Here is a 15,152-nt window from a genome sequence, read left to right on the forward strand (position 1 = left end):
TTGTTAAATTAATGAACAGGTATGAGAAAGATACTGTAGAGGTGATTGTCACTACTGCTTCTATAGTTGGAGACGATCAATATTAGCACATCAAGCCATTCTCTCTCTTACATTAATCAAATCGGGCATCTTAAAATGCACACACACGGTACATGGTTTTAGATGAGTCACAGCGAGTAACATGTTTGGGAGCCAACCAAGCAACAGGCACTGCTGCAGACTGTCCTTGAATGAAACTGTTGAGAGGCACGAAAGACAGACAGACAGAGAACGTTATTACCCTCCCTAATATTAGACTACAATGTCAGGGTCACACTGTCTCATGTCCCCATGAAGAACAGACGGACAGAGGGGATTGTGGGCCTGCCTCAAAACATCATACTACAGGGCTAGACTATGCTTAGCAAAGTGTGATTAAACAGGTGTGTGGGGTCAAACACTGACATTCACATAACAGACTGTACGGGGTTAGAAATCTGATGTCAATCAGATGTCATCAATTGGGCACCAACTAACATCAGCAAAACTCTCCAATCCAGTAGTATGGAACAATATCACCACAAACCCTCTTTCACTCGCTCGCTCTCTCTCTCTCTCTCTCTCTCACACACACACCTCGAAATGCTTCACTGCAACCTATGCTGATCTAAAGCCCTACAGAATCAATGGGAGAGGTTCACTTCATCAATAGCTGAGACAAATCACTGCTCAGTGATGCAGGCACTAATAGTACACAGGGTTTTGCCTATATAGGGACCAATATCCAAGTGATAGAGGCTGAAACCTACCTGAAGAGGAGAGATTTTATGAGCTACTAAACCATTGAAGAAGTTTAACCATTATTGGGAAGAGCTAGAGAGTTTTTTTTGTAAATTGGTAAATGTGACATGAAGCAGTGCATGATGGGTAAATGTGGCACTCAAGCTTGTCCCTGATTACTTCCTCTTCATCATACAACAACAATCTCCCACATAAATCAGCAATATACTTTTTATTTAACCAGACAAGTCAGTTAAGAATAAATTCTTATTTACAATGACGGCCTATCCCGGCCAAACCCTCCCCAAACCCGGACGATGCTGGGCCAATTGTGAGCCGCTCTATGGGACTCCCGATCACTGCTGGTTGTGATACAGACGGGATCTGAGATCCAGTGCTTTAGACTGCTGCGCCACTCGGAATCCCAAACAAACTGAAACCTGAGTCTCTATCTCATTACAATGCGTTCTGCCAGTGGTGGCTGTGAATTATTCAATGCTAATCATTTGTAACTGTCTCTCTTCCTCCATAACCACAAGGTTATACAATTATAACATCTGGGTAAACTCTCTCTTGAAGTGGTATGTTATGTTTGGAGAGGTCAATGTGTATCTACGGAGGCGCCATACAACTGTGGAGATAAATGTCTTTCATTAATAACAATATCTACTGTACCTGAGGCTGCCTGAAATTGCATGGCTGCCACTGAGTGATGCATTAAGTGGTGCATCTGAGTGATGCGTTCACTTACACAGCTGGCCACAACGATACAGTTTGAAGCCTTTTAACTGGGTAAACAAAACGTCCATCTCTATTGATCAAAAGAAGGAGAAAGCAGAGCTCAATTGAACTGAAACCAGCTTCACACAGAGTTACAAGACTAACAGCACATCAAAGACTGGACAGGGACAAATCACGCCAGATAGAGAAAGAGAGAAAGGGAGAAAGAGATCACACACTAGAGATGAAAAAATGTACAGCATGGCTGAAAGAGAGGGAGGGGAAGTGCATGAGCAAATGAATACACAAGAGGATTAGAGGCAGGGAAAGAGAATAAGAGGGATAAACGTGTGAAAATAAGAGGTAATGTTGAAGATACCCCCTAGGTCTGCTTGGGCTAGCATTTAATTCCCAGTGAGGCTATCACCATACCCAAACCAGGTGCGTGCGACCACGTGTGCCATCGTGCGCAAATAGATTTTGTCCCCCCACTCCAAACGCAATCACGACACGCAGGTTGAAATATCAAAACAAACTCTACAATTATATTAATTTGGGGACAGGTCGAAAATAATTAAACATTTATGGCAATTTAGCTAGATAGCTAGCTGTTGCTATCTAATTTGTTGTGGGATATAAACGTTGAGTTGTTACTCCGACAATTAATCCACACATAAAACGGTCAACCAAATCGCTTCTAGTCATCTCTCCTCCTTCCAGGCTTTTTCTTCTTTGGACTTTATATGGCGATTGTCATTTAACTTTCATATTATTACCATGACGACGACCGACCTCAGTTCGTCTTTCAATCACCCACGTGGGTTTAACCAATGACGAAATGGCACATGGGTATCTGCTTCTATAAACCAATGAGGAGATGGGAGAGGCAGGACTTTCACCGCATTAAGCGGCACAAATAGAACTGACTTCTATTTTAGCGCTTGGCAACGCAGACACTCGGTGCGTGCGAGCAGTGTGGGGGCAATGATTGAATAACATGCATGTGTAAATTTATTTTGCAATGCTCACGCACGCGACCGGTGTGGTCAGCATGTTACCTAGCAAAACTCTTGAATCTCAGGTTCATTGCGTGTTTAAACCAGTCTTCCTCCTTCCCACTAAGGCAGTAGAAACGGCACTGAATCAAAAATCCGTTTCCTCATCATAATCCATTTGATTCAATTTTCCAATGTCCTGAATCCCTGCTGTGATGCGCTCTGGAACAGGATTATGTTCAATCCTGAAGTGTGTGTGCGTTTGTTTGGGCATATGAGTGTGTGTGTGAGAGTGAGATTGTGTGAGTACGGACCAAGGGGCGATAGCTCTAATCTGGCAACTCATTGGCTAACACTCAATCAGAGGGCATTATGGGATAGGTGGGCCTGAGGACACCTCCATCCTGTGATTCATGTAAGTGCTTAAAATGCACTATGGATGTTTCTGGCTTGGGAAGAACAGAGGGTGTTACCTTTGACCCCAATCATCTGGAGTGTGTGTGATCAACCTGTTGTTCAGTCTATTGAGGCTGACTACGTTATACTACATACTGAATGGAGGCTGATACTGAACATGAACCCGCTGATGAGTGGAATGCATCAAAAGCAGAGTAGAGTGGGTGTATGCTGGGTCTCACCGGGTTAGAAGAGGTCAACCTGTGATTATGAGATAATGGAGAAGAGAGTGGTGCGGTGCATGAGTGTTAAGATTGACATTCACCCACAGTGTGTGTGTGTTTGTGTGTGTGTGCGCGCACTTATGGGTGTCTGCCATTCTCATGCAAAGGATTTACAATGTCCAAATTGCCATCCATTGTCAAACGGATTTACTGCAATAGGCTAGCTGAAAGAAACGATGGAATATGGGCCTACTGCATCCAGGAGAGGGCAACGATGAGCGAGTATTTTTTTGTTCCAAATAACGCCTGCTGCTTCAAAAATGTATCCCACTGAGCACATACGCAAGTTCAACGTCTAGTGTTGATTTACATATGATTGTGTTGTCAATTAACCTGAATTCAACATTAACTCATAAATGTAAACCATAGGCTAATTCTGTTGGCTATAGCTTTACAATCTCTCTCTCACTCACACACACACACACATACTCCTCCCCTCTCTTTTTTGCGCTCTCTCTTCAACATCACCAGCCTCGCTGCAGACTGTGTCCTGCGAGAACTGGCACCAAACTGAAGCATCCATGGAGTGCTCCGTCCTCTCGCAACATCCACAACGCACAACAACACTTCAGTCCGAAGTAATATAGAAGACAACATCGCAACCGACGCAAGATAGAACAACAACATTTTCTTTCGCCCATCTCTTTCGTTGTGTAACTTTCCGAAACCCTCTTTCTCCCGGCTTCCCTCCACGTTCACTTTCCGGTACCCCAGAAGCCTTGTCGCCGTAAAAACGTATCCATGGATGGGATGGCTGTTGGCATGATGCCCGGGACCGTCCGGGTGCGGTGTGGGCCGCTTCAAGTGATGCTGAACCAGCAGAAAACCAAAGCTCGGCGGAAAAAGCGAAAGGATTTGCTCGGTGTGCAGATGTGCTTCATTGGTGTGCTGCTCGTGCTTGTACTGGGGCTCTCGTGTTTGGCGGAGAAAGCAGGTGAGATACTTGTTGCCAGAATGGTTTGTTGAACAGTTGCCTATTTGCAATCGTTTGGGAGAGTGTTTGTAATTGAGTTTCACTATTGTATGAGGCTCCTAATGGACTTATAGGCAGTGATGTTAGAACTTTGTTCAATAATATCAGTTTTAGTAGGCACTTCATAGTGAGTGTGCAGCGTGGTCTCATTCTAGACGTAATAGGAAAGGTAAATCAGGGACACGAACTAGTATGTGTTACATTTGGTATGGTTACTTAAGGCAAAAACGAAAGTAGGGTGGTTGGTCGGGCGTATAGCACGAACGTCTAGTTGCCCAAAGGTTGTGAGTTCAAGTCTCATTACAGGTAATTTTAGCAACTTTTCTGCTAATTACTACTTTGTAGTAAGCTAACACTTCCCCAACCTTAGCCCTAACTGTAACCGTTTAACCTAACTCCTAAACTTAACCCTAACCTAACCCCTTAACCCTAACCTAATCCCCCCCTAACCAGCTAAATAATGTTAGCCACCTAGCTAAAATTCGTAACATATAAAATGAATTGTAATTCGTAACATATCATACGAAATGGGTGATGGACATCAACAAATAAATACATACCATACGAAACATATTGTATGGTATACTATATTGTAAATGGGTATTCCGGATTTACATACAGAATAATATGAAATGTTCTGAGACCAGGTTGGAGTGTGACCTTTTAGTTTCCCTGAGAATGGTCTTTATGTTGGCCTAAAGCGAGGGTTGCGCATAAATTAGTTACAACAAATAATGTAAAATTAAAAATAGGCCTTTATTTAACTAGGCAAGTCAGTTAAGAACAAATTCTTATTTTCAATGACATCCTAGGAACAGTGGGTTAACTTCCTTGTTCAGGGGCAGAACATCAGATTTTTACCTTGTCAGCTCAGGGATTTGATCTTGCAACCTTTCGGTACTAGTCCAACGCTCTAACCACTAGGGTACCTGCCACCCACGTGTGGTGCAAGAACTGAAATTTGTTAAATGTTACAAATTTGCTAAATTAATGCTATGTTACGAATTCCAATTTGTTGTGGCTAACATTAACTAGTCTAGGAGTTAAGTTAAAACAAAGGTGTCAAACTCATCCCGTGGACGGCAGTGTCTGTGGGTTTTCGCTCCTCTCTTGTACTTGACTGATAAATTAAGGTCACTAATTGTGGAACTCTCCACACCTGGTTGTCTAGGGCTTAATTGAAAGGAAAAAAAACATAAACCTGCCGAAAGTAGGCCCTCCATGGAATTAGACCTAGACAACCAGGCGAGGGGAGTTTCTTACTAATTAGTGACCTTAATTCATCAAGTACAAGGGAGAAGTGTGAACCCGCAGAAGCTCTGCCCTCTGTGGAATGAGTTTGACCCATATGGTATAGATCAATAAAAAGAATGAATGCTATTAAAAATAACTTTTACTAGTATGATGTGTGTCCCTCAGTTTTATGTCGTTGATGTTACACCCTTCAAAATCACTCTTTACAAAGATAAACAAGGACCATGAGCATTCTCTCCAATGGCAAACTGTTATTGGGGGATATATTAAATACAATTATTATTTAGTATGACATAAATTTGAGGATTCCATTGATCATTTGTTATCTAAATCCAAAGTGTTACGTGGCGTTAGTCAATTTAAAATGATTGATTATCACTTTAGTAAATTATTTTTAAATAGTTGCTTACATTAGAATTGAGCATTTTTGCCATTTAAGAAAATCTTCATTTACCAAAAATGTCTCATTGGCGTTACCATCATTGGTGTTACTACTCCTACTGGTGGCCAATGTTATTGTAATGGTAAAAAGTCATTAAGCCACCATATTAGTTGATTTACTATGGGAAGATGTACGCAAATACATGTAAATGAAAACATCTTGAAAAAGTATGTTTCTTTTTTCTCAAATGCCATTTCCAAATGCCACCGTAATTCAAACACAACCCAGCTATGTGTCTTTTGCTCTGTCAATAAAATGTCTTAACGTGTGTTTAAAATCCTATGTCTAAAATGGGTCTATTGAAAGAAGAACTTAACATGAGAAACTGAACATGACCATAATATGATATTTGATCACCACTGAACGAAAAGTGGAGAAAGGTCAAAAAAAATGACCAAGAGGGGAGAGGGACACTGGTGACATCTTCCTGCATTCTCCCTCTTATACACTGTCAAAGCAAGAGAGATCATAAAACTAAAGATTTTAAATTTCACGTAATGCTACTTACCAAATACAGAGTTAGGTTTTATCTTAGGGGAAGCAAGCTCAAAGTTTAATGTTAGTTACGACTCAATGTGTCTAAGAAATCACTTGTAGGCTATTTGGAGGTAAAGTACAACATGATATTGTATCAATGACACACTGTTTGGGCACCTCTTATTTTATTACATTATTTTATTTACACCTATACGGACGTAATGGATTGGATTATTATAACACTCTTCCAGATTGTCAAAGTAGGCATACATTCCATCATCCACTAGTTTTCTACAGAACCAAGGTGCTGATGCTCTGTGGTATCTACAATTGACGTCGGAAGTTTACATACACCTTAGCCAAGTACATTTAAACTCAGTTTTTCACAAATCCTGACATTTAATCTGAGTAAATATTCCCTGTCTTAGGTCAGTTAGGATCACCACTTTATTTTAAGAATATAAAATGTCAGAATAATAGCAGAGAGAATTATTTATTTCAGCTTTTATTTCTTTCATCACATTCCCAGTGGGTCAGAAGTTTACATACACTCAATTAGTATTTGGTAGCATTGCCTTTAAATTGTTTAACTTGGGTCAAACGTTTCGGGTAGCCTTCCACAAGCTTCCCACAATAAGTTGGATGAATTTTGTCCCATTCCTCCTGACAGAGCTGGTGTAACTGAGTCAGGTTTGTAGGCCTCCTTGCTCGCACACACTTTTTTCAGTTCTGCGCACAAAGTTTCTATAGGATTGAGGTCAGGGCTTTGTGACTTTGTTGTCCTAAAGCCATTTTGCCACAACATTGGAAGAATGCTTGGGGTCATTGTCCATTTGGAAGACCCATTTGCGACCAAGCTTTAACTTCCTGACTGATGTCTTGAGATGTTGCTTCAATATATCCACATGATTTTCCTGCCTCATGATGCCATATATTTTGTGAAGTGCACCAGTCCCTCCTGCAGCAAAGCACCCACACAACATGATGCTGCCACCCCTGTGCTTCACTGTTAGGATGATGTTCTTGGGCTTGCAAGCCTCCCCTTTTTCCCTCCAAACATAACGATGGTCATTATGGCCAAACAGTTCTATTTTTGTTTCATCAGACCAGAGGACATTTCCCCAAAAAGTATGATCTTTGTCCCCATGTGCAGTTGCAAACCGTAGTCTGTCTTTTTTTATGGCAGTTTTGGAGCAGTGGCTTCTTTCTTGCTGAGCGGCCTTTCAAGTTATGTCGATATAGGACTTGTTTTACTGTGGATATAGATACTTTTGTACCGGTTTTCTCCAGCATCTTCACAAGGTCCTTTGCTGTTGTTCTGGGATCAATTTGCACTTTTCGCACCAAAGTACGTTCATCTCTAGGAGACAGAACGCGCCTCTTTCCTGAGCGGTATGACGGCTGCGTGGTCCCATGGTGTTTATACTTGCGTCTATTGTTTATGCAGATGAACGTGGTACCTTAAGGCATTTGGAAATTGCTCCCAAGGATGAACCAGACTTGTGGAGGTCTACAATTTCTTTTCTGAGGTCTTGGCTGATTTCTTTTGATTTTCCTATGATGTCAAGCAAAGAGGCACTGAGTTTGAAGGTAGGCATTGAAATACATCCACAGGTACACCTCCAATTGACTCAAATTATGTCGATTAGCCTATCAGAAGCTTCTAAAGCCATGACAACATTTTCCAAGCTGTTTAGAGGCACAGTCAACTTAGTGTATGTAAACTTTCTGACCCACTGGAATTGTGATACAGTGAATTATAAGTGAAATAATCTGTCTGCAAACATTTGTTTGAAAAATTACTTGTATCTTGCACAAAGTAGATGTCCTAACCGACTTTCCAAAACTATAGTTTGTTAACAAGAAATTTGTGGAGTGGTTGAAAAACGAGTTTTAACGACTCCAACCTAAGTGTATGTAAACTTCCGACTTCAACTGTATGTTGTCAAGCACCTGTAGGAATGTTGTTTTTTTCCTCTACTGATAAGATGGCGGTGTCAGGGACTGTAAGCTTGATCATTGATTGTGTTGTCAGGTGGTGCTGATTCCCTTCCTCAGAGTATAGTGATGTTTTCCAGGGCTGACCGTCAGTCATCATGAACCCACACCAACAAATTGTGCATGTGTGCCTGCCTGTGGGCACTGTTTACTCTGTCTCCCATATAGCATCAACCCCTTCACATCCCTCCCTCTGTTCCTCCTCAATCTGCTCCTATGTCTTTCCATTCAGGCCCTTTTTTTAAACAAAGCAATATAATAATTACATTTAGGGTTCTATTTTCGTCTGGCGGTAAGGTGGCGCAAGTGTCAAACGCACATTAGTTTGCAATTTCGTTATGTAAAAACTGGCGCATTGGCATTTTCCAGACCTAATGCCAGGTTTGGCAATTTACCTGTCTAACGTCAGCTCAATTGCGCTGAGGTGGAAGGGGTGGCAATATTTGAGGTGTGTCCTTAACAAGCGCAAAAGTGACAATTTCATGCAGGGTAATGGGATGTTTGAAGACCCACAAAAAGCCGGTCTTAACAGTAATGCAGTTGATAATGGAATGGGTTTTGAGAGTGGAAGCAGCCTACCTAGCCTTGATGCTGCCCATGGAAGAGATGTGCATTTTGTGTCTGAATTTCCCCCCAAAATAAAAAATACTTGGTTTCCGCCTATTTCTCCTTCCCTCCCCTTAATCAAGGCTAGTTTAGCAGAGTCACTTAGGTGCATCTTTTTATCCTGGCCATTAGCCAACTAGCCTATGAATCAAGAGGTTTTAAATGGTCTACTAAGGGCTTTGAAATAATTTGGAGGTCTTTGCCCTCCTGCTTTTTCATTATTCACAATTCACATACCTGCATACTTCATTTAGCTTGTTCGAGTAGGCTATCCATCCCAATTTTCAAAGAGCGCCCCTCAAACGATCAGGCTACCAAAGATATATTTGTGCTAGTGCTGTTCGGGTTGACTCAACCAGCAGTCCCTACAGAAATATTGTATGGATGAAAGGCGAACGGGTTGAATAGAGAACAATACCTTAAATCCATAAATGTATGATATTTATAGGCTACATTGAGGTTTTTATTTCAATATTTTAGGCTATCTGGCATTAGTGTGTAAGCATACACTTATGCGCGCCAAATAGACTACACAGCAATCGCCAAATGCTTTTGGGAATGTGCAGAAAAAGTTGAAGTCGAACCACGGATGCCGAAAAGGACAATGTCTCGGTGGTAAGTTTAATTCAATAAGAAAAAAGCTGCAAAAATGAGAGTTGAAATTGGAAAGAAGGGAGGGCCAGAAAAGTAATGTTTGGGAAAGATTTGGTGAAGTGGTAAAAGGATGATAGCAGTGCCGTCAATGTTATGTGTGAAGATTGAGGCGGTTAGCAAATTCAACAGTCACAAGATATAGACCTATGGCACATCAACGGAACTGTAGCCTACTGTTCAGATGATGGTTAAATGGAAACAGAAATGTTTCCATGACTCTGACTGTAGGTCTATATCCTCTCACATAGCCTTAATATAACCTCCTGCAGAATAAAACATTTCTTTCAGTAATTTATAGACCAAATGTAACCAATATTTTGACAAGGGAAAAGGATGGGAGAAATGTGATTTCTTTCTTTCAGCTTCTTGAGAGAATGGGAATGCAATTAGATATTGTCTGTAGAGGTGCTATCTTTATCAGCATCATAAAGGTTGATAGTATTTTACAACCACAATAAAATGAATCCAAGCCGAACTGAAATCATATCAGAAATATAGGCCTAAATGTTGGGTCGTTTTCACAGCTTCCTATTTCCTTACAACCGGCCAAACTGATGTCATTTGGACATTTTGCAAAGAAAATATTTCCTGTTATTATTTTTATTTTTTTTATTGGATTTTCTCTGTACTGATGAAAACTAGATTAAATCATTCATTCTATCGATTTATGAATTTCTGGTGATCAAGGGTTTATTTAGTATTCTAGTAATGACAGGAGAGAAGCTGCATGTATCTAATTATTGACAAGTTGACTAACAAATAGCCTACCAAAATGTCTGAAATTATAAGCAGAAACATAGGCTACATCTAAATTAGGTTAGAAAAATCATGCACCCCCAGTCAAAAAATAGTCTCTGACCAGGTTTGGGTCTGGTACGGGACTCAGATTTTCACTTAATCACATCTCGTCTAGTCGGGCGGATGTGTTATTAGCAGTTGCGGGTGTGTGCGGGTGAACAAAAAACTGACCCGCGCAGCACTAACACACTCTCCTCCAAACTATTCAATTCTCTTATAATGTCAACGACCATTTAAAAAATAAAAACTGCCTCACACATAGGCAACGACACAATTGACAGGAGCCTTGTAGTTTCTATAGACAAGCAAATGTTATGAATAAAGACATTTAGGCTTATATGTGCACATGTAGCACACGGGGATGTGTGTTACTCCTCAGCCCTAAGTGTTCCGCTTGCGGCGCCTCATTAGCTAGCTTTCGAGGTGGCACAATCGGCTAAGACGCTCGAGGAGGGCGGTCACGTGACATTGTGAGGCAGAGGTCCAGAGTTTAAGCCAGGAATGGGCCGAATCGGGAGGAAGTGGTACTCGCTAAGCAAGCTGCGTGACATACTTTACACACACAGTGCCATGGAATGAGAAGTGATTTATGATATCATGCTTCTGACCCAATCCTATTTAGAATTATCATTGTTGGTTTAAAAAGCAGATTGATTGATCATTTTTTTGTTTAACTTGATTAAAAACCAAACTAATTAGAAAGATTCACCGTCCTTGAGTTTATGGTGAGAACGTTGGCTACATGGCTTGAATGCAATGCAAATCCGTCTGCTATTGCTGGAGAAGTGCAAATTTGATCTGTAAGATGGTTCATTGAGTGTTTATAAAACACAACACGTTTTCGCACTATAACGGTGAGTGGACATTCACTTTTCTCTTTATTTTGGATCTTTATCCAGCTCCTGTGAAAAGTGAGGATGTGCGTAAAACCCTCCATAGTCTAAGTTGCCTAGTCTGTATTATACGCCCACAGCAATGTCCAGCCTGCAATTTACAGTAGGCCTAGCCACTATATCAGTTTAACAATGTATTTCCATATTGAAGCAACGCAATTAGAACAATGCGGACTGCAAACAAGTTTAACATATTTAGCAAATGGGGCAGGCTATTTAGTGAGCTAGACTAACATTCAAATTGGAGTTGATGACATTGCAATACATAAAATAAATACAAATCAAATGTTGTCACGTGCCGATTATAACAGGTTTACACCTTACAGAGAAATGCTTACTTACAAGAAATGCAGTTTTAAGAAAATACAGAGGAGAAAAAAAAGTAAGAGATAAGAATAACAAATAATTAAAGAGCAGCAGTAAATGACAATAGCGGGGCTATCTGTCGTTCTGCCCCTGAACAGGCAGTTAACCCACTGTTCCTAGGCCGTCATTGAAAATAAGAATTTGTTCTTAACTGACTTGCCTAGTTAAATAAAGGTTAAAAAAAAATATATATATACAGGGAGTACCGGTACAGAGTCAATGCAAATAGTCTGGGTAGCCATTTGATCAGCTGTTCAGGAGTCTTATGGCTTGGGGGTAGAAGTTGTTTAGAAGACTCTAGGACCTAGACTTGGCACTTCGGCACAGCTGAGAACAGTGCAGTAGCAGAGAGAACAGTCTATGACTAGGGTGGCTGGAGTCTTTGACAATTTTTAGGGCCTTCCTCTGACACCGCCTGGTATAGAGGTCCTGGATGGCAGGAAGCTTGGCCCCATTGATGTACTGGACCGTACGCACTACCCTCTGTAGTGCCTTGCGGTCGGAGGCCGAACAGTTGCCATACCAGGCAGTGATGCAACCAGTCAGGATGCTCTCGATGGTGCAGCTGTAAAACTTTTTGAGGATCTGAGGACCCATGCCAAATCTTTTCAGTCTCCGGAGGAGGAATAGGTTTTGTCGTACCCTCTTCATGACTGTCTTGGTGTGCTTGGGTGTGCTGTAGTCAATGAAAAGCATTCTCACATAGGCGTTCCGTTTGTCCAGGTGTGACAGGGCAGTGTGGAGTGCAATAGAGATTGCATCATCTGTGGATCTGTTGGTGTGGTATGCAAATTGGAGTGGGTTTAGGGTTTCTGGGATAATGGTGTTGATGTGAGCCATGACCAGTCTTTCAAATCATTTCATGGCTACAGACGTGAGTGCTACTGGTCAGTAGTCATTTAGACAGGTTATCTTAGTGTTCTTGGGCACAGGGACTATGGTGGTCTGCTTGAAACATGGTGGTATTACAGACTCAGACAGGGACAGGTTGAAAATGTCAGTGAAGACACTTGCCAGTTGATCAGCGCATGCTCGGAGTACACGTCCTGGTAATCCGTCTGGTCCTGCGGCCTTGTGAATGTTGACCTGTTTTGAAGGTCTTACTCACATCGGCTGCGGAGAGCGTGATCACACAGTCGTCCGGAACGGCTGATGTTCTCATGCATGTTTCAGTGTTTCTTGCCTCGAACCGAACATTGAAGTTATTTAGCTCATCTGGTAGGCTCGTGTCACCAGGCAGCTCTCAGCTGTCCCATCCCTTTGTAGTCTGTAATAGTTTGCAAGCCCTGCCAAACCCAACGAGCATCGGAGCCGGTGTAGTACTGTAGTACTGTGTCCTGTATTGAAGCTTTGCCTGTTTGATGGTTCGTTGGATAGTATAGCAGGATTTCTTATAAGCTTCCGTGTTAGAGTCTCGCTCCTTGAAAGCGACAGCTCTACCCTTTATCTCAGTGCGAATGTTGCCTGTATGTAATCCATGGCTTCTGGTTGGGTTATGTACGTACAGTCACTGTGGGGACGATGTCCTCAATGCACTTATTGATAAAGCCAGTGACTGATGTGGTGTACTCCTCAATGCCATCTGAAGAATCCCGGAACATATTCCAGTCTGTGCTAGCAAAGCAGTCCTGTAGTTTAGCATCTCTTCATCTGACCACTTATTTATAGACCGAGTCACTGGTGCTCCCTGCTTACATTTTTTCTTGTAAGCAGGAATCAGGAGGATAGAATTTGCCAAATGGAGGGCGAGGGAGAGCTTTGTACGCGTCTCTGTGTCTGGAGTAAAGGTGGTCTAGAATTTTTTCCTCTGGTTACACATTTAACATGCTGATAGAAATTAGGTAAAACTGATTTAAGTTTCCCTGCATTAAAGTCCCCGCCTACTAGGAGCGCAGCCTCTTGATGAGCGTTTTCCTGTTTATAGCGATATACAGTTCATTGCGCCCAGTATTAGTGCCAGCATCGGTCTGTGGTGGTATGTAGACAGCTACGAAAAATCCAGATGAAAACTCTAGGTACAGTTTAAGGCGGAAGTTTACATACACTTAGGTTGGAGTCATTAAAACTCCCTTTTCAACCACTCTACAAACTTCTCATTGGCAAGTCGGTTAGGACATCTACTTTGTGCATGACACAAGTAATTTTTCCAACAAATGTTTGCAGACAAATTATTTCACTTATAATACACTGTATCACAATTCCAGTGGGTCAGAAGTTTACTTACACTAAGTTGACTGTGCCTTTAACCTGTTGCTTCTACTCGGGACGCTTGCGTCCCAACTAGAGCTCTGGAAATGCAAATGCGATACGCTAAATGCTAATAGTATTAGTTAAAACTCAAAAGTTCATTAAAATACACATGCAGGGTATCGAATTAAAGCTACACTCGTTGTGAATCCAGGCAACAAGTCAGATTTTTAAAATGCTTTTCGGCGAAAGCATGAGAAGCTATTATCTGATAGCATGTAACACCCCAAAAGACCCACAGGGGACGTAAACAAAATAATTAGCATTTCGGCGTTACACAAACCGCACAATAAAATAGAAAACATTCATTACCTTTCACCATCTTCTTTGTTGGCACTCCTAGATGTCCCATAAACACTATTTGGGTCTTTATTTCGATTAAATCGGTCCATATAAAGCCTAGATATCGTTATATGTAGACTGTGTGATAAACGAAAAAAACATCGTTTCAAAACGTAACGTCATTTTTTAAAATTCAAAAAGTCGACGATAAACTTTCACAAAACACTTCGAAATACGTTTGTAATGCAACTTTAGGTATTAGTAAACGTTAATAAGCGATAAAATTCATCAGGAGGCGATGTAAAGATCATTAGCTGTCCGTCTGGAAAAATGTCCGGCTAGAAACTCAACGAAAATATCCGGTCCTAGACCTAAGGAGATACGGTGCCCTGCATGTGTTTGACCAAGAAAAAACTCGAAGGGAAATGACAAGACTCTAGACACCGTGTGGAAGCTGTAGGTACTGCAACCTCAGTCAATTAATTGTGGTTCACCTTTATCAATGGGTTCAAGTAGCGCATGGATATATTTTCCCATTTTCAGTGATCAGTTTTTCCTGTGCTTTTCGATGTAAATGCCGTTCTGGTAAAGCCACAGCAGTGTTTTCTATCCACACAGACTAAGCAAATGCATATACTATATTCCTGGCATGAGTAGCAGGGCGCTGAAATGTTGCGCGATTTTTAACAGAATGTTCAAAAAAGTAGAGGGTCGACTTAAGAGGTTAAACAGCTTGGAAAATTACAGAAAAGGATGTCATGGCTTTAGAAGCTTCTGATAGGCTAATTGACATCATTGGGATGCCTCTTTGCTTGACATCATGGGAAAATCAAAATAAATCAGCCAAGACCCCAGAAAATAAATTGTAGACCTCCACAAGTCTGGTTCATCCTTGGGAGCAATTTCCAAACGCCTGAAGGTACCACGTTCATCTGTATAAACAATAGTACGTAAGTATAAACACCATGGGACCATGCAGCCGTCATTCCGCTCAAGAAGAAGACGTGT

The 15,152-nt window shown here is 41.4% G+C and overlaps 1 protein-coding gene across 1 annotated transcript in view; it reads left to right on the forward strand.

Annotated features, from left to right (window-relative positions):
• Nucleotides 1-3,627: 3,627 nt before the first annotated feature.
• The window catches only part of slc24a3 (solute carrier family 24 member 3), a 119,593-nt gene continuing 108,068 nt past the window's right edge, over nucleotides 3,628-15,152 (forward strand). Inside the window, exon 1 of the mRNA XM_029669447.2 lies at nucleotides 3,628-4,088. Within this exon, the coding sequence (XP_029525307.1) occupies nucleotides 3,896-4,088 (193 nt within the window). The 5' untranslated portion in view covers nucleotides 3,628-3,895. The remainder of the gene's footprint in view (nucleotides 4,089-15,152) is intronic.

Source organism: Oncorhynchus nerka, linkage group LG10 (assembly GCF_034236695.1).
Source record: "Oncorhynchus nerka isolate Pitt River linkage group LG10, Oner_Uvic_2.0, whole genome shotgun sequence".
Classification (NCBI taxonomy): Eukaryota; Metazoa; Chordata; class Actinopteri; order Salmoniformes; family Salmonidae; genus Oncorhynchus; species Oncorhynchus nerka.